At 40.5% G+C, this 24444-nt stretch overlaps 1 protein-coding gene across 4 annotated transcripts in view; it reads right to left on the reverse strand.

Annotated features, from left to right (window-relative positions):
* The window catches only part of Spire1 (spire type actin nucleation factor 1), a 141172-nt gene that overhangs the window by 51075 nt on the left and 65653 nt on the right, over positions 1-24444 (reverse strand). For all 4 annotated transcript variants that reach the window (XM_090353434.1, XM_090353435.1, XM_090353436.1 and 1 more), the window contains exons 3-4: positions 13947-14180; positions 10269-10394 (exon numbers count right to left, since the gene is read on the reverse strand). In XM_090353434.1, coding sequence (XP_090209560.1) covers positions 10269-10394; positions 13947-14180 — 360 coding nt within the window. The remainder of the gene's footprint in view (positions 1-10268; positions 10395-13946; positions 14181-24444) is intronic.

Consider the following 24444-nt stretch of genomic DNA (forward strand, 5'->3'; position numbering starts at 1 on the left):
ACAAAAACATGAGAAGGGGAATCAATGTGTGAGAAGTAAAGCACCTACTACCTGATAACTATAACTGTAACTCCTATATACATTATCCTGACAATAAAAAAAAGAATTAAAAAAAAAAAGTGTCCAAGGACAATGCCCCAGCCCTGAGATCAAGCCCCAGGACTGGCAAAAAAAAAAAAAAAGCACAAAAACTCACTTTCTACTGAACAGAAAAAAACAAATGAGTTTTTTAAATCTAAATTAAAGATTGTTCTTGTAGAGACACAATTCTGTCAATTATATCAAGTATGTGTTAGCTTCTGAATGAAATTTTGACTTTCACTTGCACATATGCAGTTACAGATGCCAACTGTGCTTGGAATCTGCTGAGAAACTCTAATTGGGAGCCACATGGCAATTAACCACACTTTTCACATAACCACTCTCAAGCCAACAATTAGAACCACCTCATGCCAACATTTCCAGTTCCTGGCATCTCCAAAAACAAGTAGTATCTACTCTGTGAAGCACAGGCTCAGAGAGTAATTTTCATGCACTTATGTAAGTTCAATGTCAGCTTCTATGCAAGTGCTCCATTGATTACATTTCCCATATTAAACTTCCCATATTTCTCCATATTTTTAACCCTTTAAAGCTGTCCTTTCCTTTACCCATAGATATCTTTAGTGGTGACAAGAACAATGACAAAGAGCAGATTAGGAGATTTCATTGTTGTTGGTAGGCTGAATGAGCTGCATGTAACAACCACATCCATAACAGAACAACAGCTCAAAAAGAAAAAAATAGAGAGCAACACAAATTCTACAGATTACAAATGATGATGATCTAATTAAAAAGAACAAGTGGCAGGCATGCACACAGACATCTGGTGGTAGATTCCTTCCATGAGAAGGTGATATGTTCACCACCTGGAGGGACGGGGCCCATGTGAGATCTAGGGAGACATGCCCAGGCAACTTGAATGCCACAGTTGCATTGCTAGAGGTGTTGGAAATGGGCATGAGGAAAGGGGAGGCAAAGTCTCTGAGAAGTTGATGAAAAAATACACTTCAGTATGAGTGAGCTGGGTGTCTGTGGCTTCATCTTGCTGAATCTATTCAAGCAGCAGACCTGTCCATGACCATGTATACACCTAGGTTAACAAGTAACCTGAACTACAAGATAGCTGGATTTGACTGGACTTGGTTTGGTAAGAGATGGTGGCATAATGCTGGGTGCTGATGGCTCATGCTTATAATCCTAGCTGCTCAGGAGGCTGAGATGTGTGAACCACAGTTTGAAGCCAGCCTAAGCAGAAAAGTTCAAGGGACTGTCTCCAATTAACCAGCAAAAACCTAGAAGTGAAGGTGTGGCTCAAGTGGCAAAGCACCAACCTTGAGTGAGAGGTTCAGAGTTCAAGCCACCAGTACCAAGACACACACACACACACACACACACACACACACACACACACACACATACAAAGAGATAGGGGAATAACAATTACATCAGATTTTTTTTTTTTTTGCCAGTTCTGGGCTTGAGCTCAGGGCATGAGCCCTGTCCTTGGACTTTCTCAAGGTTAGAGCTCTACTACTTGAACCTCAGCACCACTTCTGGCTTTTTTTCTTCTATATATGTGGAACCGAGGAATTGAACCCGGGTCTTCGTGCATGCTAGGCAAGCACTCTACCACTAGGCCAAACTCCCAGCCCCGATTTTTTTGTTTTTAAAAATCATATAACACCTTTTATATAGCTGATGATTGATTTTTAAAACTGATGTAATGGGGCCGGGAGTTTGGCCTAGTGGTAGGGTGCTTGCCTAGCATGCACGAAGATCCAGGTTCAATTCCTCAATACCACATACATAGAAGTGGTGCTGAATCTCAAGTGGTAGAGCTCCAGCCTTGAGAAAGTCCAAGGACAGTGCTCAGGCCCTGAGCTCAAGCCCAGGACTGGCAAAAAAACAAAAACAAAAACAAAAAAATCCATTCTATTATATCTAAGTCAATTCTGAAAACTGCCTCATCTACAGAAGACACTTTACATAAACATATGAAAGATTCCATTTTAAGTAAGATATTTTAGTCGGTTCCATCATGAAGCTTTGATTTCTTGCATAGGACTAACTGGAATAACATAATCATCACCTGAAAGTTTCTCAGTAGTTATTGTGCTTTCCTATTATAAAATATATTCACATAACCTACTGAAAAATATATAATTAGCCATGATTATTTCCACTTTATGACCTTGTCCTATATGTTCAATATGTGGTGAACTATAATTTGGAATCTAGCAGTCATCTTTTCATTCTAGGATTCTGTTAAATTTAGGGTAAGATTTTAACCACCTAGAAGAACTTGACTCGAAAGCTTTGTTTGTTTATAGCCAGGGTCTCAATAAATTGCCTAAACTACTCAAACTTGCAATCCTCCTGCCTCTATTTCTCAAGCACTGGGGTTGCAGGTGTGCAATACCACACCTGGTTGATTGGTAAAGTCTTCTGTTGTTTGTGCCAGTACTGTGGCTTGAACTTGGGGCCTGGATGCTATCCCTTACCTTTTGTGCTCAAGGCCATCATTCTTCCACTTGTGTGACAGTTCTGCTTCTGGCTCTTTGGTAGTTAGTAAGAGAGAAGACTTTACTTCCTGGGCTGGCTTCAAACCACCATCCTCATATCTCAGCCTTTTGAGTAGCTAGGATTCCAGGTATGAGCCATTGGTGCACAGCAGTAAGGTTTTTTTTTTTTTTTTAAAGTCACAGGAAATGTTTGAAAAAATAAAGACATTAGAATAATAATTTTTAAAGGGCTCTATCTTTGGTAGAGAAAATGTTTCCTTCCCCAGGAAAACCTCAGAAATATTGTCAAAAATAAGAAAGACCAAAAAATTCAATGTACTTCTCAGTGTACCAGACTAAAAGACAAAGATGAATAATTCATTAAGTTTTTCATAGTATTATAACCTCATTTAAGCTTTCTAAATTGTGTGTGTGTGTGTGTGTGTGTGTGTGTGTGTGTGTGAGCGTGCTTGTCCTGGGGCTTGTATTCAGGGCCTGGGTGGTGTCCCTGAGCTTCTCTGCTCAAGGTTAGTATTCTACCACTGAGCGACAGCTCCACTTCTGGTTTTTGGGTGGGAGCGGGAAGACTAGTTGGTGACAAGAGTCCAATGGACTTCCCTGCCCAGGCTGGCTTCTAACCGTGATTTTCAGATCTCAGCCCCCTGTGTGCCTAGAATTACAGATATGTGCCACTGGTGCCCAGAATACTTTTTAATTTTAAAATTTAAAACCAAAATAGTTGAATTAATACTTCAAAACTACAAGCTGTATACCTGGAAGCTAAGATTAAGAGGATCATGGTTCAAGGGCAGACTGGGCATAAAAGTTTATGAAACTCCTCAAATGAAAGCTGGGCACAGTGCCCAGCTTTATCTTAGCTATAAAATGAAACAAGCCAGGTATATGCCCAGGTAGAAAGTCAGAGCGCAATTCATAAATAACCAGTGGGCTGGAGGCATGGTTCAGGTGGTAGTGTGCCTATATACCAAGTTCAAACTCCCTTATTAAAAAAAACCCACAGGCACACTTACCAACATATTTTCTTAATAGTCAATCAGAATTGTACACATGCAAGTGGCATATGTCACTAAACACACCTGAACTACATGCAGATCACTGACACAGAGAAAAAGGAATGTAGCAGAGAATATGAACTTGAAGCCTAGGGATGATACTCTCTCTGGAGCTACTTATGACTTCTTAGAAAATAATTTAGTTACAGATGCTCCATTATCTCCCTAAATCGCTAAGATGTAAGTTCCATCTTCTACAAATGGAATTCTTTTGAATGATTTTTTTTTAGGCATGAAGTAAATCTGTGTGCAAGTATTCTTAGGACTGTCCACTGAGTAGTCACAAAACTAGACTTGCAGGTGGATCACACCTGTAATCCTAGACACTCAAGAGGCTGAGATGAGGATCACAGCCCCCCTAGGCTGGGCAGGAACATTCATGAGACTCTACCTCCAATTAATCATCAAAAAGCTGGAAGTGTGATGTGGCTCAAGTGGTAGAGCACTAGACTTGAGCAAAAACAAAAAAATCTCAGGGATAGCACCCAGGCCCTGAGTTCAAGCCCCAGTACTACCATACACAAGTATGCACGCATATGCATGTTCACAGATACACACACAAGAACAAAAACAAGAGCAAAAGAAAACTAGACTCCATTGTTTCCCTTAATAGATCCCTGGCTTGCCTGTGTAGCATCTCCTGGGAGAGTCCTCCACACAGTGGCTTCACTGCCTGACAGCTCTGCCTCTTTCCCTTTTACCTGTCCCACCCACCTTCTCCCTTGTCTACCCTTGTCCTGATCTTCACATGGGCTGCTTTCTTCCCTCATCTTGCTCACCAGCATTATGTCTCACCATAGGCATATGGTGTCAGCCCTGCATGCACTCACCCCAGCCTTCCCACACTGAGCTGGGATGGCTCCTCCTGGACTGTCATCCCTAGGGTGAGGCAGAGGCCATGACCATATCTGTTCACTACTGCACTTCCAAAGAAAAAGGAAACAATAGTAGCACTTGAACACATGGCTTTGTTGTGAGGACTCAACAAACTGATGTACATAAATGTCGTAGGGTGGTTTCCAGCATAGAGCAAGGGAGAAATCAGTGTTGGCAATTCCTAATTGTAGTAGCATCTGTCATACAGTAGATCATTAAATAATTATTGTACAAATGAATAAATTGTGACAGCTGGGCATAGTTCTAAAATCAGTGCCTGAAAATATCTAGAAACAGTTATTACAATCTGTCAAGCTTTCACCAAAATTCCTAGTTCATTCATGGTCGCTCCTATGTGGTGCTTCATAGATCCTTTACTCACACCTGGATCTCCTATCCAAGCTCCATTTCTGCTGGTGAATCTAACCTCTTTCTATCAATCACTCTGGCAGCTATTTTACTTAAATTTTGGTAAACTGTGTTTAGAGTTCTCTACTTATACAAAGCAGTAGTAACAAGCCTGCCACAGTCAAGCAGTGCAAGTGGAGGCCAAGGAGGGAGGTACTCAGTTTGGCCTAATAGTAGAGTGCTTGCCTACCATGCATGAAGACCTGGGTTTGATTCCTCCATACTACATACATAGAAAAAAGCCAGAAGTGGTGCTGTGGCTCAAGTGGTAGAGTTCTAGCCTTGAGAAAGCCCAAAGATAGTGTTCAGGCCCTGAGCTCAAGCCCAAGACTGGCACCCCCCCACAAAAAAAGTTCAAGTGTCATGAAATACTAACACCCTGTTACAATTCAGCATGTCACTCTGGACAGCAGAATGTGGCTGTGTGCAGAAAAATAGGGGTTAATCAGTGCGCATGATTTCAGGGGCTGCTGCCTGGCTTGTATTCACCAAACAACTCAAAATTTTATAAATATGAGGTTAAAAAAGTCTACCTCATTGACAGGGGCCCAGTGTTACATGAGCTTAGGAACTAGCCAGGGAAACATGCCCAGAAGAATGCTACATGAGATACTTCCTGACAATGTAAAATGATCCTTGCTCTTGAAGAAGTTCAATGAAAAGACATGTAATGAGAATACAGTGTAAGTGACAGAAAGAAGCAACTCAGATATGGAAGCATTTCAGAAAAATGGACCTCTAAAATTAGGTCTTAAGATTAAGCAGGCATTGACTGTATAAGAGAGGGGAGGGAAAGGGACTTTTCAGAAAGCCAAGGTTGGCAGGATCATGTTAGAAGTGTAGGCAGGACAAGCGTAGATGGTGGGGAATGGTTGATGACAGCCTGGAGGGACCTGGCTGTGCTAATTTAAGTGCTTAACACTTTGTATCTACAAAGAAGTGTTGACAAGATCTTTACACAGGCAAATAACATTGGAGGACAGACTACATGAAAACAGAAAAAACACGAAGAAGGTCTATAATGGCTCTAGAAAGTGATGCCAAGCTCCTAGATAGATCAGAAAGACAATGTGAGAAAGAAGCAGGCTCTGAATCCCAGTGGTGATTCAGAGTTCAAAGGACCATCTCAGCCATGCATGCTCCCACTGAACACACAAGATCCAACACAGACAACAGCAACTACCAGAGCTGATCCCCCCAGCTTAGTCAGCTTAGTCAGTCTCACTTAGTCAATGTTCATCTAACATTTACAGAATCAGGAGAAAAGCCTCTTCCCTCAGCCAGATTATGTTCTATTGGAAGAGCAAGACCAAGGGGTTTTCTTATAGATTTATAGGCACATTCTAATTATTACAAATGAGGGAAACCATGCAGCCTATGTTTCTTTGGCTCTAACTTACTACTGTTAGTATAATTTTTTCCAAGTCTTTCCATTTCCTTACGAATGGGCCAATGTCATTCTTTCTAATGGAAGCGTAGAATTCCATTGTATACATAAGCCATATACCATATTTTCTTGATCATGATCAATTGAACAGCAGTGTAAACATTCACACAGTGAGAACAAAGGAGGATATCTTCAGGAGAGGATCATCAGGGCTAATAGCTATTGGCATATGATCATTTAAAATGATGCTTATTGAAATGAACTCCAAGAAATGGAAACAAGAGGTGTCTTTTTATTGTATAGTTTACACAGTTCTTTTTGTTGCTGTTGTTGTTTGTTTTCCTCCTCCTCCTCCTCTTTTCTCCTTTCCTTTTTTTCTTTGATTTCTTCAGTTGTAGTTTATGTACCCTTTGTCTTGTATATATGTTTATCTGACTTGGGGAGGGGATGAAGAAGCACAGAAATGGTGGGACAAACCGGATCATTTCAGCAGTAAAACCCACTAGACAGTATGCTAGAAATGAACTATTCAGGAAGTGGCACTGTGGCTCAAGGGGTAGGGTGATAGCCTTGAGCTGAAGAGCTCAGGGACAGTGCCCAGGCCCAGAGTTCAAGTCCCACAATTGACCAAATAAAAAAAGAAAGAAAGAAAAAAGGAAATCAACTATTCAACTTTGGGGGCAGGAAGTTGGGAGGGGTAAACTGGGAGCAAATGAGGGAGGAGGGCACTGTTAAAAAGAAAATGTATTCATTATCTGACTCATGTAACTGTAACCCTTTGTAAATCACCTTTACAACAGTTTTTGTTGTTGTTTTGTTATTGTTGTTGCTGTTAAGAGAAGGACCAATAAAATGCTTACAGACAGTGATGGCTACTACCAAGAAAACAGCTAGGTTCTGCTGTAAGCTCAGCACACAAAGGTGTCCAGGGGTGGCCTGAGGAGATGACTTTCTAGCTGAATTATAAAGGAAGTGAGTGGAAAGCCATAACTGAAAGAGTTAATAAAGAATTAACAAGAGGAGGTTAAGATGCCAACAAGAAATTAAGCACTGAGGATGGAGCCACATTTGAGAAGAGCTCAAAGACCATATAATCAGATAATCAGAAACAACAGCCTACGCCTGTAGAAACCGTGCTGCTGAAATCTAAGTCAGCTTAACTACATTAGACATCTAACCACTCAAAGATCGAAACATTTGGATAGGCTACCTTAGCTTAGTACTAAGTTATCATGCAAAACAGAAGCTATGACATTAGAAATCTTTTATTTGCCTTATGACATTCTGGCTGCAATAAACAGAATATAATGTTTCTTAATGATAAGCACTACTTGCACTACCTCTTTGTGACTATTAGAACGTTAAAAAATTATTGTTGTTATAACAGCGATAAACAGAGGGTTATAGTGGCACAAGTCAGATAAAGAGTACATTTCTTTTTGGACAATGTCACCTCTTCCCTCACTATCTCCTAGTTTTTCCTTCCCATTCCCATAGGAAGTATTTTTCAGGGATTTTTTTACCACTAGATTATAAAAAAAGAATTTGTTTTTATATTCTATTTACATTAACCTGGAAGTATCATTTATATTGAGCTATAGGGTTAGTTTAACCATTTCCTAAACCATGGGATGTTTTTTCAAATAAGATCTGTAGCAACCTGAAATTTTACTGATTTTTTTTTTTTTTCTGCCAGTCCTGTGTCTCAAACTCAGGGCCTGGGTATTGCCCTTAGACACTTTTTGCTCAAGGCTGGCTTTTTCTGGGTATATGGTACTGAGGAATCAAATCCAGGGCTTCATGCATGCTAGGCAAGCATTCTACCACTAGGCCACACTCCCAGCCTTAATGATACATTTCTTTCTTTTTCTTTTTTTTTTTTTTTTTTGGGTCATGGGGCTTGAATTAGGCCTGGGCATTGTCCCTGAGCTCTTCAGCTTAGGCTACTACCGTACCCTTGAGCCCAGCCCCACTTCCCATTTTCTAGTGGTTAATTGGAGATAAGAGTCTCAGGTTCTTTTGTGCCCAGGCTGGCTTTGAACCTTGATCCTCAGATCTCAGCCTCCTGAGAAGCTAGGATTATAGGCATGAGCCACCGTGTCTGGCTCTGATACATTTCTAAGACTGAATTTATTTCCTATAAGATCTCAAATTTAAAATATAAAATAAAACAGGATACACTAATCTCATAATAAAAATTATATAGGACATGTTCTTAACATGTTTATATGTATACATTCTGTCTATAGGGTAAGACTGATATGAAAATGAGGAAAAGCTTGTAGAATGAATACAACAAAGGCCTGGTTATCTTTGGGCTGGACCTTCTGCAGTGATTTTGGTGGCACAGAACCTTAGCCTCCCCAATTTTAAACCTTTAAATAAGCTGGAGAAATCTAGCAGCACCCAACCTGGGGTAGTACAGGCAACAGAGGTGAAAATGAGATGTGGAAACTAAGAAAAAAGCCATCAGCCTGGGAGCTGAGGTGTCGTGACCTCCTGTCACTTACTGTGTGTGTATTCTGGGCTCCTGTGCCATCTGCTGATTAACAGCTCTTGGGGGAGGAGTGAGAGGAGGACAGAGAGGAGGGTATTATCACCTGAGACTTGGCAGGTAGCATTCCCTCCCCAGACACTCAAAGCAGTGCCAGGGACCTTTATTTGGCCCAGTCCAGGTGGCCAAGGAGCCAGCAGAAGAGGCTGCAAACTAGATCCAGGGACTAGGGGAGAGGTTGAAGAGGCCATTGCCAACCATTCTGAGATTGGAGGGGAGGGTCTGCTAATCCTCCTCGATGGAAATTCCTGAAGATTTCTCTACCCTCACATGGAAAACTGAAATCCTGAGGTGGAGGTGCAGATTAGGCGCAGCATCCACGAGTGCAGCATGGCCCAAAACATGGACTGCTTCATCCTTGCACAGGAGCTATGCTAATAATCTCCTCTGCGCTGTTACAACTTCAGTGTATATGCTGCTGAAGTAAACACTAGCTTCCTCATCTTAGGATATCCTATCTATCTAGGGCTGTGGTTCATGTCAGTAATCTCTGCTACTGGGTAGGCAGAGATCAGGAGGTTTATCTCAACCAATAAGCTAGGTCACGTATTCTCACATCTATACACACTCTACTTCAAGGCATGGGTTTGAGGATCATAGCCGTGTGGCCAGCCCAAGGTAAAAAGCAGAGAACTATACCTGAAAAATAACCCAAGTCAAAAAGGGGCGGGGTGTGTCTCAAGTGGGGAGTACCTGGACAAAGAGAATAAAGTCCTGAGTTCAAACTCTAGTACTGCCAAAAAAAAGCCTCTGTTTGATATTTCTGTAATATTCTCTTTTCCTATATCTCCCTCTTATTTCATACCTAACATGACATGTACCTCTTCTCTCCATCCTACATGTATAGTAAGCCCAGTCCACGAGCACACATCTGCATATTCTCTTTATTTATTTATTTATTTTATTTTTTTTGCCTGTCTTGGGCTTGGGCTCAGGGCCTGAGCACTGTCCTTGGACTTTCTCAAGGCTAGAGCTCTACCACTTGAGCCTCAGCACCACTTCCGGCTTTTTCTATATATGTGGTACCAAGGAATAGAACCTGGGTCTTCGTGCATGCTAGGCAAGCACTTTAACCACTAGGCCAAACTCCTGGCCTGCATATTCTCTCTTTATCCCTCTTCTTCTCCAACACTAAAGTATACTCTCTCTGGCTCAGACATTCTTTTTCCAAAGCCTACTTTGAAGTATCTATCTCCTAACTAACTTCTTTTCTAAATGGCTTCAGCACTTCAAAAGGATGGAAGTAAATATTTCACTCTATTTTTTAATTTTATTTTTTAAATATTATCTTCAGTTGTATAGTGGGGGTTCAAAAGCATGTCAGTTTATAAATACAATGTATCTTGATCAATAGCATTTTAAAATAGTAAAACAAAAAAAGGTTTGTCTTTTGCAATACTAATAAACATCATGGCAGCTGTGCTTACCTCCTTTGCACTCTTTATTTTGGTCAGAAATGTATGCAGTTCCATGGTCTCTGCAAACAATGCACGGCACACGGCCTGGTAATGATTCGGAGCTTCTGACTCGGCTGGGAGGTGAGCAGCACATATCTATGGGAGAGATGAGCGTAACATTATGTTGGAAATGAACTTCACAAATAAGCGGGAGGGGAGAGTAGGAGAAAACAAGGGAGTGGTAACAATGTTTAAAAAGAAATGTTCCATTTGTGAAGTGATGCACCTTCTGTCTGGTGAATATAATGTAACCCTTCTATTAATCACAATAAAAAAAATGTTCCTCATTACTTTTGTAACTGTAGCCCCCCTTTTATCAAAAAATAAAAAAAACTGATGTTCTTTTAATAAATTCAACATTAATACAACTGTTGAAAGTGTACGTTATATTACATGTTAATAACTTCTGTCAATTATAGATAAAAGCTTTGTCAATTGTAAGCTTTTCCTGATGAAGCAGTGCTTATCTTTTGGTACTGCAGAAAAAGTTTATAAGTTAGCCTTTGCATTGGTATGACAATAAAAACAACAAGAAGTCACATTGCTGAAGAACACTGAATAATAACACACTGAAAACCACAAAACATTCCAAGTGACATTAACAAAGATCCAAATCCTATATTCCTAGATTAGAAGTTCTAACATGGGGGGCCGGGAGTTTGGCCTAGTGGTTAAAGTGCTTGCCTAGCATGCACGAAGACCCGGGTTTGATTCCTCGGTACCACATACATAGAAAAAAGCTGGAAGTGGTGCTGAGGCTCAAGTGGTAGAGCTCTAGCCTTGAGAAAGTCCAAGGACAGTGCTCAGGCCCCGAGCTCAAGCCCAGGACTGGCAAAAAAAAAAAAAAGTTCTAACATGGTTAAGATGGCAACCTGACCTAAAGTTACCTACAAACTGCAATCTCAGAATCCTAAAAGCCTTTTAATCAGCCAATGGAAAAGCCAATCTTAAAATTTAAACAGAATTGCCTCGCTCAGAGCATTGTACCTTCACACAATGGGCCACACCTCCCACTGTGAAGACTGCCGGTGAGTGTACAACCTCCAAAAATCAGACAAGATCATTTTACATGTCTTACAGTTGTCTCAGAGATGGAAGAAAGTTATCTTGAATAAAGAAAGGCTTTTGCTAATTTGCACAAAGGTAACGAATCATTGTTTAGGCACTACACAGCTAGTGGATACTGTTTCACTGTTGTTCCCTTAACTTACCTTTCACTTTATCTTTGAGAGGGTGGTTACTTGAGTTTGAACTCAGGGACCTATGCTTGGTACATAGGGGCTCTATCATTGAGCCATATCTCCAGCCTAAGAGTTAGTTCTCAAATCAGGAACCCTAACATTCTTGTGGCAATCTGTCTGATTAAAAAAAAAAAAAAATCTCGGGCCGGGAGTTTGGCCTAGTGGTAGAGCGCTTGCCTGGCATGCACAAAGACCCAGGTTCGATTCCTTGTACCATGTACTAGAAAAAAGCCAGGAGTGGTGCTGAGGCTCAATTGGTAGAGCTCTAGCCTTGAAAAAGTCCAAGGACAGTGCTCAGGCCCCGAGCTCAAGCCCAGGACTGGCAAAAAAAAAAAAAAAAAAAAAAAAATCTCCCAGAACTAGGAAGGCATAAAAAACGACGGTTGTTGAACATTTCAAAAGGTAAAACAGAGTTTTACACTGATCTTACACAAAGAGCTTTAGCATAGACTACTGGTTGCAATCATTTCTCGACACATTAGTTGCTATACCACTTCCTCCACTCTCCATTCTACCCACTGTCTCCTCTCTTACTCATTCTCTGTCTGCAGGCTTGTCGTCCCCCTTTCTTTTCTGCACTATCATCACTGTTCACTCCCAAAGCTCCTTTTCTTACTAATATCTATAATGACTTCTTTTCAGGCACATATTTATAAATAGCAGCTTAATTTTAAAGCAGGACACCGGTGGTTCATGCCTGTAATCCTAGGCACCTGGGAGGCTGAGAACAGAAGATCAACCAGTCCTGGCAGAAAAGTCCTAGAGATTCCATCTCACCAGAAGAAGCTGGAGTGTCATCACCATGACAGGAATCCTAACAGGCAATTGTAGACCAGTCACACCCCTGAGCAGGAAGTGAGAGACCATCTAAAAAATAATCACTGCTCAAGGGGCTGGATGCTCAGTCAGCAGTAGAGTAACTGAGTTCAAACCCCAGGACCACCAAAAATTAATTTTTAAGAATAGAATGATAGTTTAAAAAAACACTTTCAGGGGCCAGGAGTTTGGCCTAGTGGTAGAGTGCTTGCCTAGCATGCACGAAGACCAGGGTTCAATTCCTTAGTACCACATATAGAAAAAAGCTGGAAGTGGTGCTATGGCTCAAGTAGTAGAGCTCTCGCCTTGAGAAAGTCCAAGGACAGTGCTCAGGCCCTGAGCACAAGTCCTGGGACTGGAAAAAAAATACTTTTAGAAGGCCCTTGCTTAGTTATATCTGTTTTTCAAGAAATAAACTGGAGGGACTGGGATAGTAAAGGAACAGAAGACACTGTACAAAGGAAATGTACTCATTACCTGACTCATGAATATAATCCCTCTGTTCATCACCTTTATAATAACAAAAAGTAGATTTTTTAAAAAGAAACAGAATTACAAATATTTTAGATGCTATATTTTTAACTGAAGGGAGGCACATGTTCAAATTCCTGACAAATGTGTATCTCCAATTTATTTGGATCTGAAATCAATGGCAAAGATCACCGGAATGAATCAAAAAGTTGTGTAACTGTATATTTATGCATAAATTTTGTTATGCTTCTCTCCGTTATAATTAATAGCCATAAATACAGGCAGGAGCTATGTATGTTTGCTATAGTCTTATTCACTAGGAACTGAAAATTGTCTCCCAGACCCTAAACATCCCAGTATTTGTATTATTTAAACATAGTATCACATTTCAACAATCAATAAGAAAACAGTTACAATTCTTCAGTTAATTCTTGTCTTCTCTTTAACAAAGTCTAAAGTTGATTCACTAACTGAGGTTTTCAATCTACTAACCAACCCACAAATTCTCATGTTCTCTCTATGGTCATGAATAATGGGTTTTATAAAATTAAAAACTTTAAGTTTACTTGTCAATTGTCTCAGCAATTGTTCATCCTCTCATTTAGTTAAACTGAATGTTCAGAGCACATTTTTCTCCATGTAGGAAATTAATAGGCCAGTTTTGATTAGCATGAAGATCAAAAAATAATAATGGGCATGCAATCACTATTCACTCTGAAGAAGGAAATGTAGAAGTCAGCTGAAGACACAATGTCATCCAGGATGCAGTGAAGTAGTGACAAGGATCCTGAGAACAGATCATAAAAGGTCATATTCAGGGTGCCAAAAGTCTAGGGATTGATTCTCCAAGCTAAAATGCCAAATTGTAAACAATGAAATCACCAGGCACTGTTAGCTGATATCTGTAATCCTACCTACTCAAGAGATTGAGATCTAAGGATTGTGGTTGGAGGCCAGCCTGGATAGGAAAGTCTAAAACCCTAATGGCTCAAGTGGTAGAGTGCCCACCTAGAGTGAAAAAGCTAAAGGCCAGTATCTAGGCCTTGAGTTCAAGTTAGTTTTAAAAAGAAGGGATAACAACTTTAGAGATTCAAGGAGTATACATGAAGTGCAGCTGTACCTTCATGACATCCTTGTAGGAGCGGATAGCTGAGATCTTCCTCTTTTCATCCTCTTCATCCTCCAGGCCTTCGTCAGCAGCCTCATATCCCTCATCATTGCTGCCGTCAGCTTCCACTGTGTTAGCCATGCGGTCAATGAGCTGCTCCAGGGGCGGGCTGAGCTCCCTTTCTTCATTTTCCTTCAAACCATAGTCCAGTGCTTTATAGATAATAATTCCCAGTGATTCAATAACCTGGAAACATGAAAGGAAGTCGTTAGTGTGACCAGTTGCACAGGATTAGTTATAAGAGCACATATTTAGTATATTTAAGCTAAACTTAGGTCTAAACTATTCTATTTCAATCACATGTGATGATTAAATTCGAGGAAAGATAAGAAATTTCAGCTAGCAAATTTCTTCAGAACAAATACATAACATATCCACAAACTGCTCTAGACATTAGCCAGTACAAGAACTTCTACTTTATCCCTCTTTTCTGCTCAGAAAAAAAAAATAAATAAAAAATTCTGTAGACCTTTCCTTGTTTTATAATTTCTTTCCTTAAGAACAGAGGCAATGAAATCAAATATTTAAAATTAAATCCTGACCTTCACCACTAGTTATCTGGCTCAGCAAAAATCAACTGTAAATTAATAGCAATGATTTTTAGATTGCGCAAAAACTAAATGCCAAGGCTAGATGTGGCTCAAAGGGTAAATCATGTGCCTAGTAAGTAGGGCCCTGAGTTCAAACTCCAGTACCAAGAAAAAAAGTAACAAAACAACTAAACACATTCACTGTGCATGAAAGTACTTAGTTATAGTGCCTGGCTTACATAGCAAATGTTATCTGCTCTCTCCTCCCTTCCGCTAACTCACCCATTTCCAACATTTACAAAGTTAGCTCCAAAGTAAGTACATACAAATTTAATTTTACTTATTCCATTTTAACTATTCAACTCTGTGGTTCAAAAGAAGTAAATCTGCTGGGTGCTGGTGCCTCACACCTGTATTCCTAGCTACTCAGGAGGCTGAGATCTAAGGATCACAGTTTGAAGGAAACAGGGGCAGTAAAAGTCTACGAGACTCTTGAGACTCTTCTCTCCAATAAACTACTCAGAAAAGCCAGAAGTGGCACTGTGGTCAAGTGGTACAGTGCTAGGCAGCAGAAATAGAAGCTCAGAGAGTGCCCAGGCCCTGAGGTCCAGGACCAGCCAAAAAAAAAAAAAAAAAAGTAAATTATACAGTATCAAAAAGAAGGAGGGGATATTTGGGGTGAGTTAAGCCTAACAGTTTAGGCCATCATATTTAATGTCCCTTAAACACACACAGGCATTCAATAAGCTCCATTCAAATCAGAAATCTATCATACCAAGTAAAATAATATTTTTTAACATTGGTATCTCATATGAACACAACATGCTGTAAGATTCTTCATTTCTAGCTATTAAAGAATAAAACTACATTAAAATATTTCTTGTTGAAACTACATTAAAAATATTTCTCGTTGAAACATATAGTATTTGTTTCACTGGGCCTGAACCTCTGGCTACTCTTTTCAAGTAATGCCTTCCAACAGTGTATCTTGAAGCTCCAAGGCAAACAGCTACTCTGGGTCCATTCTCCTGGCAGGCAGCCTGAGGAAGGCCCACTTTAAGTGCTTCCCTGCAGAAGCTCTTGGTGTTCCTAGCACCAGTCACTCTGCCTCACTTAGGTACTACTTAGGACAGGGACTTTAACTTTCAACATGGCAAAGCCCACAGTGTGATATGTATGCAATAAAGCTTGCTAAATTAATCTCGGAACAGTCACTGAAAATCAGAGCATCATAGCTAATACAATTAAACCCTCAGAAATTAAGAAAAAATTAAGGCTGAGTTTTCCTTGTAATTATTCCCAATTAAGGAGTCACACTGAAAATTCTGTATGCTAGGGGGACCCTATAACTATTTGTAGCCTTTAGAGCTGTAGAAATTACAGAGAGAGGGGGAGGAGGAGAGGAGAAAGAGAGCATAAAATCACAGAAAGTGCCAGCACTAATGAGAGAGAGAGAGAAAGAAAGAGAGAGAGGGAGGGAGGAGGGGGAAGAGAGGGGGAGGGGGGAGGAGAGGAAGGGGGGAGGAAGAGAGAGAACATAAAACCACAGAAAGTGCCAGCACCAATGACAGACAGGACCCAGGGGCTACTGAGAAAGCTTTGCTCTTTTCCTCAATTCAACCATTCTTCACAAAGGCCATTTTAGACCTTCTTGGTTTTTAGGCTTCCCACAACCCTTTTCTGTCTCTGTGTTTCAGCTCAAAATAAGTCATTAGGGGGAAAAAAAAACAAAACCCTTATTTTCTGCCTTCAAGTGTACAATCTGATGCACATCATCACCACTTGTGGCCTTTCTTCCTCTTATGGTGGAAAAGGAAGAGTCTCTTCCCACCGAAACCCAGCCCCACCCTGATACTACTCCCTGTGCTCCTCCTTGTGCTCTTTTCCCCAAAAACACTCCTCCAAATCAATAGCCAGCTCCTTCCTCTCCTTTCATTGCTCGTTTTTTTTCTTGTGTGCCATTATTGGGGCTTGAACTCAGGGTCTGGGAACTGTTCCTGAGCATTCTCCCTCAAGGTTGGCCCTCTACCACTTAAGCCACAGTTCTACTGGCTTTTTAGTGGTTTCTTGGAAATAAAAGAGTTTTATCTCCAATTATCCTACCTGGACCTGCTTCAAACCACAATTCTCAGATCTCAGCCTCCTGAGTAGCTACGATAACAGGCTGGAGCCACCATGTTTAATCCATTCTAACTGGGTATCTGTTCTGAAGCCAGTGAAACCATAAAGTCACAGTCTTCCCACATCCTTATCCTCAGTGGGTGCCTGACAGCACCTACAACAACAGACCTGTTCTCAATGCTCCTGAAGTCTCAGTTTCCTCCTGGCACCATCCCTCTGTCTGGTGACCATTCTGCCATTGCTTAATGGAGTCCTCAGCTCACATATTCTGCATACACAGAGTGCTCTTGTACATGATTTCCAACACCACAACATTCTTTTCTTTTCTTTTGCTAGTCCTGAAGCTTGAACTTGGGGCCTGGGCACTGTCCCTATGCTTCTGTTGCTCAAGTCTAGTGTTCTACCACTTGAGCCACAGCACTACTTCTGGCCTTTTCTGTGTATGTGATACCAAGGAATTGAACCCAGGCCTTCGTGTGTGCTAGGCAAGCACTCTATCCCTAGGCCAAACTCCCAGCAAGCCCTATCCTGGTATTCTTTACCTTACATTTCCAGCCCGTATTTGTCTCTGGGGTGCAGACGTGTATATCACTGTTACTCAACACTTCCACGCGAATAAATAATAAGCACCTCAAACTTTAATGCTTGCTGGCTATCCCCGCCACTAAAATTCAAGTTCTATAATGCCTGGAGTCTTGTCTATTTTGTTTAGCATGGAACACATACTTATATAGTACTAGCTCTTAATAGATGATAAATATCTCATAATTAGATTCATTTACATCAACTGCAGTTTCTTATTGCAGACACAAAGTGAAATATTGAGCATAACTATTTTTCAGAAAACTTATAGAATTTTCATTTTAAAAACTAGGGCCAGTTTCACAATAGCCAGGCGATGGAAACAATCCAGATGCCCTACTGCAGATGAATGGATACAGAAAATGAGGTATATATACACAATGGAATTCTACATAGCCAACAAACAAGATAAAATAATGGCATTCACAGGGAAATGGATGAATCTAGAGCGAATCATGTTGAGTGAGACAAGTCAAGACCTAAGGAACAAAAGGCACATGGTATCCTTAATATGTGGCTATTAAATCCAAAGAGTACAAGAGCGAAGACTCAATGACTGCATACCCAAAGCTATGGACATGGTAATGGAAATACAAACATAACTATATAGACATAAAAACCTATGACTCTATAGACATGATGTTTTATTTTTTAAATTAATATGTTTCTATGACATACCAACCCTTAGCCTAATTTTGATTAAGTTCTAAACACTAAGTCTCAGTGATTGTAAATAGAGATTCCCTCCTTGAACACTTGTTTGTTAAACTTGTCATTTAAAATATGATGTAAAACTCAACATTAATAAATTCTTTAAAAAAAAAAAAAAACTAGGGCCAGGAGTTTGGCCTAGTGGTAGAGTGCCTGCCTAGCATGCACGAAGACCTGGGTTCGATTCCTTGGTACCACAGACTAGAAAAAAAAAAGCTGGAAGTGGTGCTGAGGCTCAAGTGGTAGAGCTCTAGCCTTGAGAAAGTCCAAGGACAGTGCTCAGGCCCTGAGCTCAAGCCCAGGACTGGCAAAAACAAAAACCTAGGTTACTGTACTGTGCCAGAGGTTCATGCCTATAATCCTGGCTACCCAGGAGGCTGAGATCAGGAAGGTCCATGAGACTCTTATCTCCAATTAACCACCAAAAGCCTGAAATGGAGCTGTGACAAGTGGTAGAGCACTAGCTTGAGCAAAAAAGCTCAGGGACAGCACCCAGGTCCTGAGTTCAGCCCTAGGACCAACACATACATGCACACACACGCACACACAAGCACGCGCACACACACACACACAAATTATCAAGCAAAACCATTTGAACTATGTGTGAATATAGGCAGTTTTCACTTGAGCACATTCTATGAATTAAAGGACTTTTAAAAAAAATGTCTAACTACAACAGATAATTATACCACTGTTATCAAGGCCACTGTCACTTCTGGTCACATTATTAAGTGGAGCGCTACAAGCTCTTATCTGAAACCTTTGAGGGCAGTTTTTTTCATGAGTTAAGAATTTACATGTTTTCAGATTACCAATCAAAACCATCCCATATCTCTCATATTTCTCCCAATGGGTTCAAGAAACTACTCTGTAGTTTCAACATTCCTACAGTGAAATATATGAATACTTACATTCAGTAGAAAGACTATTTACAAAGTGTCACAGCACTAGACTTTGCCACCAAATGAAATGAATGCCAAACTTAGGGAAAATAAACTTTTGGCTTTCAGGCTGTTTTGAATTACAGGTTTGCAAGCAAGGATTTGTACATGTGCTATCACCAATAACCTTAGTAAAATCACCTGAGGCTCTAAGGAGGGCTGTGAGTTAAAAAGATGCAAAGTTTTAATTATATAGTCACACCTAAGCGAGGCTTAAGCTTGCTTTTTATAATAAGAAAACTGGATTTCCATTTTATTTTTTCTAACAGGCAGGGGCAGAGTAAGGAAAAAAAGAGCCTATTCTTACTTTCCTTCACTGAAATGTTACAAAAACCAGAGGTTTATTACCTTTGGACAATGAATCTATTTAGTACTCTGATGAAACCTAAGAATCTTGCCTTATAACAGTACCTTTACATGCTTAGAACACGAGTATGAAACTACACTAACATAGTTATTAAAATAAAATTATTATACAGCAACATATAAGCTTTATAAGTACATTTACTAACATGATCTGTTGGAAGTTACAACTAATTTTGGAGTAGTGATGCATACATATGAGCTATCTTCAATAACTATAGTTTAACTGAGCAGATCTGTGATCTCTGCTAGTGTGCTAATCACATGGCTTGTTACCCAGAGTCACCATTGAAGAAATGCCTAACTTCTCTTGGACAACCCTACCACAAGACAAGAGTTCCTGCTCTATATCCTACTGCAAATAACATCTCCCTGAGCTCTTAGCCAACAGTACTCATTTACAAATCTGTTAATTAAGTAGCTACTTCTGGGTATCAAAATAATATGAATCCCACACAACTATTGCCGTTTGCTTAAAATGGAATTTCAAGAACTCCATTTTTTTTTATATATAACTTTCAGTTCAGCACCTTTCAGGTGCGTTGACAAAGGTGTTCGTGTCTACACAAACGAGTAATCTAAGCCTGGTACTGGAAGTTCACATCTATAATCCTAGATTCTAAAAATGCTGAGATCTGAGGACCTTGGTTCAAAGCCAGCCCAGACAGGAAAGTCTTTAAGACTCTTATCTCCAGTGTACCATCAAGTTCAAGTGGTAGAGCACCAGCCTTGCACAAAAAAAAGTATATACGCTAGTACAGACTTGAAAGATAAGAGTGTTTGTTTTCTTTCCTTTTTGTCTTGTTCATTTATCTGTCTTTGGGAAGGTGAGAGGGGCACAGATGCAGCAGTAGTACCCAGGAGATACTATGTTGGAAATGAACTGCACAACTTATGGGTGGGGATGGGAGAGAGAAACTGGAAGAGAGGGAGGGAACGGGTGACAGACACTGTCCAAAAAGAAATGTGCTCTTTACCTGACTTACGTAACTGTAACCCCTCTATACATCACCTCTATAATAACAATAATAAAAATTTAAAGTCATAGTAAGGCAGGGCATGATAGACCAGGCTTTTTTTTCCTTCATTTTTACATTCTTCCCTTTTATGGGATACACAGACCTTGGAACCTTCTGCCAAAGAAAGCATTACCTAATTCTTCAGACACTGTCTTTATTTTTTTTTTTCTCAGACTCAGAACCTCACTTGTCATTTTTTTTTCCTGAAAGCTAATGCTCTCCACATCCAGCTTTTTGCAGATTAATTGGAGATAAAAGGATTGGTACTTTCCTGCCCTAGCTGGCTTCAAACCATGATCCTTAGATCTCAGCCTCTTGAGTAGCTGGGATTACAGGGATAAGCCACCAGTGCCCAATTTTGTTGAAATTTGAGAAAAATTATTTAAACATAAGGATATCGAGACGTCCCAACTTCCACAGACAGCTATTTACTCACACTAATTTTAGAAGCTCACTGGCAAAAACATGTGGAAGCATTAAGAAAACCAAAAAGAAACAGCAGCTTTAGACATAAAACATCTGAGTCAGCAGCACCTCACAACAGCTGGAAGTTCACCCTTCAGTCTGATCCCACTGGTTCCTAGACTGTCAGCTATTCATTAAAGTGAACAAGAATCACAGTGTAAGGTCTTAAAATTAAGTGGAACAAGTGAAGCACCTTTGGTTTTAAAGCCTAACCTGGGGGGACAATGATGAAAAGGATGTCCTTGATCAAGATGCAGTGTATTCATAAAGTGATATGCTGAACTGACACCCCTTTCTATACCTGAAGATAATAAACAAAAAAAAGCAAACCCTGGACCTTGCAAAGTCTTCCCGTCACCACACTCTTCTTTCTGCCTTTCACTTTCCAAAACATTCGAGTCCATATCTGTATCCTATGCAAGAAGGTAAACTTCTTTAGGTCAGGGGCAGAGTATGTGCTTTGAAATCTTTGTTTGACACTAGCAAACAGCCAAAGCACGAAAGCCCAATCAGATGAATGGAGATGACCTTGTCAAGGTGAAAAAGCACAGGGCTGGCAATTGAGTTGACAGCCAAAGAACACTGACTGCTCCCACCTTCCCCAGCATGCCTCCAAACCAGCACCGCACTCAGCCAGCCTCAACATTCAAAAGGCAAAACTGAAACAAAATGCCTTCAATTCTTCAAAGCCTATTGCCAACTCAATAAATAAACTCTCCTTACAATTGGGTAAAGTTTCATTAGGAAGGTGTTTTACTACAGGACAACAATCCTGTGAAGCAGAAGCTATTCTTTACTTTAACAACAAGAAACTAAAATGAGGCACAGTGGTGCCTAATGATAGTCTTAGCTGTCCTTGGGAAGCTGAGCTGAGAAGGGTCTCTTGATAACAGAGCAAGCCCTGTCTCAACAGAAGAGTAGAGGGAGGGGATTGGGAGTGTAGCCTAGTGGCAGAGTGCTCATCTGGCATGCAAAAAGCCTTGGGTTCAATTCCTCGGTACCACATACACAGAAAAAGCTGGAAGTGGTGATGTGTTTCAGTTGGTAGAGTTCTAGCCTTGAGAAAGTCCAAGGACAATGCCTAGGCCCTGAGAGTTCAAGCCCCAGGACTGGCAAAAAAAAAAAAAAAAAGAAAGAAAGAAAGAAAGAAAGAAAGAAAGAAAGAAAGAAAGAAAGAAAGAAAATAAGAGAGTAGAAGAATAGAAGGAAGAAAAGAGAATGGAACATGAAGAAAATCAATAAATTAAGTTAGAAAGCTAATAATTAAAGAAACAGGATGTCAGCTGAGTGTAGTGGCTTATGCCTACAATCCCAGCAACTTGGGAAGCAGAGTCAGCCTAGGAAAATTTTAGACAGATTCCATCTCAGCAAGTAAGCCAGGCATGGTGATGTGTATCTGTCACCCAGCTATACAGGAGATGGTAGAAGGAGAGGGCTGGTGTGACCTTGGCCTTAAGCAAAATGTGACTATAGCCTACTTGAAAAATAACTAAAGTAAAACATGGATGGGGGCAGGGTCCAAGTAGTAGAATGGTTGCCTAGCAAGCATGAGACCCTGAGTGGAAATCTCAATACAGGAAATGAAGAAGACTGAGTGGGAGACTCAGAGATGAAGACAGAGACAGGAGAGGCTAGGATGTCATCTTGGCTTAGCTATGGAATTCCTCATGTCCATCATTCTACTCTATCACTGATGTGCACACCTGAACACCTCCTAGTTTGCAAACATTTGTCTAAAATGTGTCATCCAGAATAAATCCTGTCTGTGAATAGTATAATCTTCAGAGAACACATCAGATAAACACCTTCCCTATGTCACACCAAATATTTTCACAAATACACCAAATTCAGTATTTGGATTTTGAGAATGCTCATTAAGTTGCAGCACTTTAGGTTATAACACTTTAGTCAGTCATAGTGGCTAAGTCACTGACCCCACACAACAGTTGAATGCCTTTTAGCTTGTAAGTGAGTTTTCAAGACTAGTGATGGGTTTTACATTTGCTTCAAAATTATTTGATCCTGTTAATCATTAAAACTTAGTGAAATTATTTAAAATCTGAAGTCTGCCATCTGTTGCATTATATATCACACCCAGCACTGGGCACACTGGGCATGCTTTCTTTAGCTGCAGAAAGTCCATTTCAGTCTAGATCGGGACAGGCCTAAGAAGCACTTCAGACAGCCAGGGATGCTTTTCACATGCTGACCTAGATTACAACCTATTACTACCTAATTTTTATTATTAATTTTTGGCCAGTTCCAGTTTTTCCTGGCTTGCTTGCTTTACGGGCACTCTACAACTCAGGGTTTTCTGCCAGGGCTGGTTTTAAACAATAATGTTCCAGATTGCAGGCACATGAGGAGCTAGGATTACAAGCATGAGTGCCAAGCTACCATCTTTATAAAGACTGAACTCCACAAAAATATTACAAAAGACCCCTCATATCTTGCTGTGATCTCTGAATATTAACTACTGTAATCTCATATCTACTCAATCTTAGTTTTAAAAGAAAAACATACTATATGTGGTGGCTCATGACTGTAATCCTAGGTACTTGGGAGAAAGAGATTGGCAAAGTGTAGTTCAAGGACAGACTCAGGCAAAAACTAAAGATTATGAGACTCTATCTCAACCTCTAATAAAAGCTGAGTGTAAAGATGCATGCTTGCCACCCTAACTAAACAGGAAGTATAAATAGAAAGATTGCAGTTCAAGCCTGTCCAGGAACAACACAAGACTCTTACCACATAGGTGGTAAGAGTGTCTGCCTAGCAAGCAGAAGACCCTGAGTTCAAACCCTAGTAACACACACAGACACAGACACATACACATGTGTGTGTTTCTCCATTTGACAAGCTAATTAATGTTCATCATTCATGACTTTTGTTAACTTAGTCAACACAGCAAAATATGCTGGGCACAGTAATGAAGACAACAGACAAGGTCCTGGCCTTCCCAGAGCTTCTGTCTTAGGGAAACAGTATGGCAGTGCTAAACATTACGATATTAGGGGAGAAAGGAGCCATGGGAGCACTTTCTGGAGGCTCTAATCCAGCATGAAGAGCAGGAAAGCCCCTTCGAAGAGAGGCAGGGTAACTGAGACCAGGAGCAGGGGTGGAAAAACAGTTGTGAAGAGAGGTGGCTGAAAGGGTAGAGGACCACAGGTTAGAAAAAAACATGAAAGTCACTGAAAAACGCTAGGGGCCAGGGGTTTAGCTTAGTGGTAGAGTGCTTGCCTAGCATGCATGAAGACCTAGGTTTAATTTCTCAGTACCACACACATAGAAAAAGCCAGGAGTGGTACTGCGGCTCAAGTGGTAGAGCTCTAGCCTTGAGAAAGCCCAAGGACAGTGCTCAGGCCCTGAGTTCAAACCCCAGGACTGGCAAAAACAATGAAACAAAACAAAATAAAAACCCTAATGTCTAGTGAGAGGGATAAAACAGGGCTAAAGTGTGAGGGCACCACAGTGATAATAGGGTTTTAGAAAGAATTTCTATGGACCTGGGTACTCATCAAATTAAAGCAATATGAGCCTGAGGGTTTAGGAAAGTAGGATGGTCTGACCCGATTTTCATTTTTAATGCTGGCAAAAGAATGAATAGAAAGCCCATGAAAAGCCACATAAACACAGTCAGCTGATCTTTAACCAAGGTGCAAAGGTAATACAATGGAGATGAGACACAGACTTGTCAAATGGGGCTGCAGCAACTGGA

This window comes from Megascapheus bottae, chromosome 19 (genome assembly GCF_031878675.1).
Source record: "Megascapheus bottae isolate mThoBot1 chromosome 19, mThoBot2.hap1, whole genome shotgun sequence".
NCBI classification, from domain to species: Eukaryota; Metazoa; Chordata; class Mammalia; order Rodentia; family Geomyidae; genus Megascapheus; species Megascapheus bottae.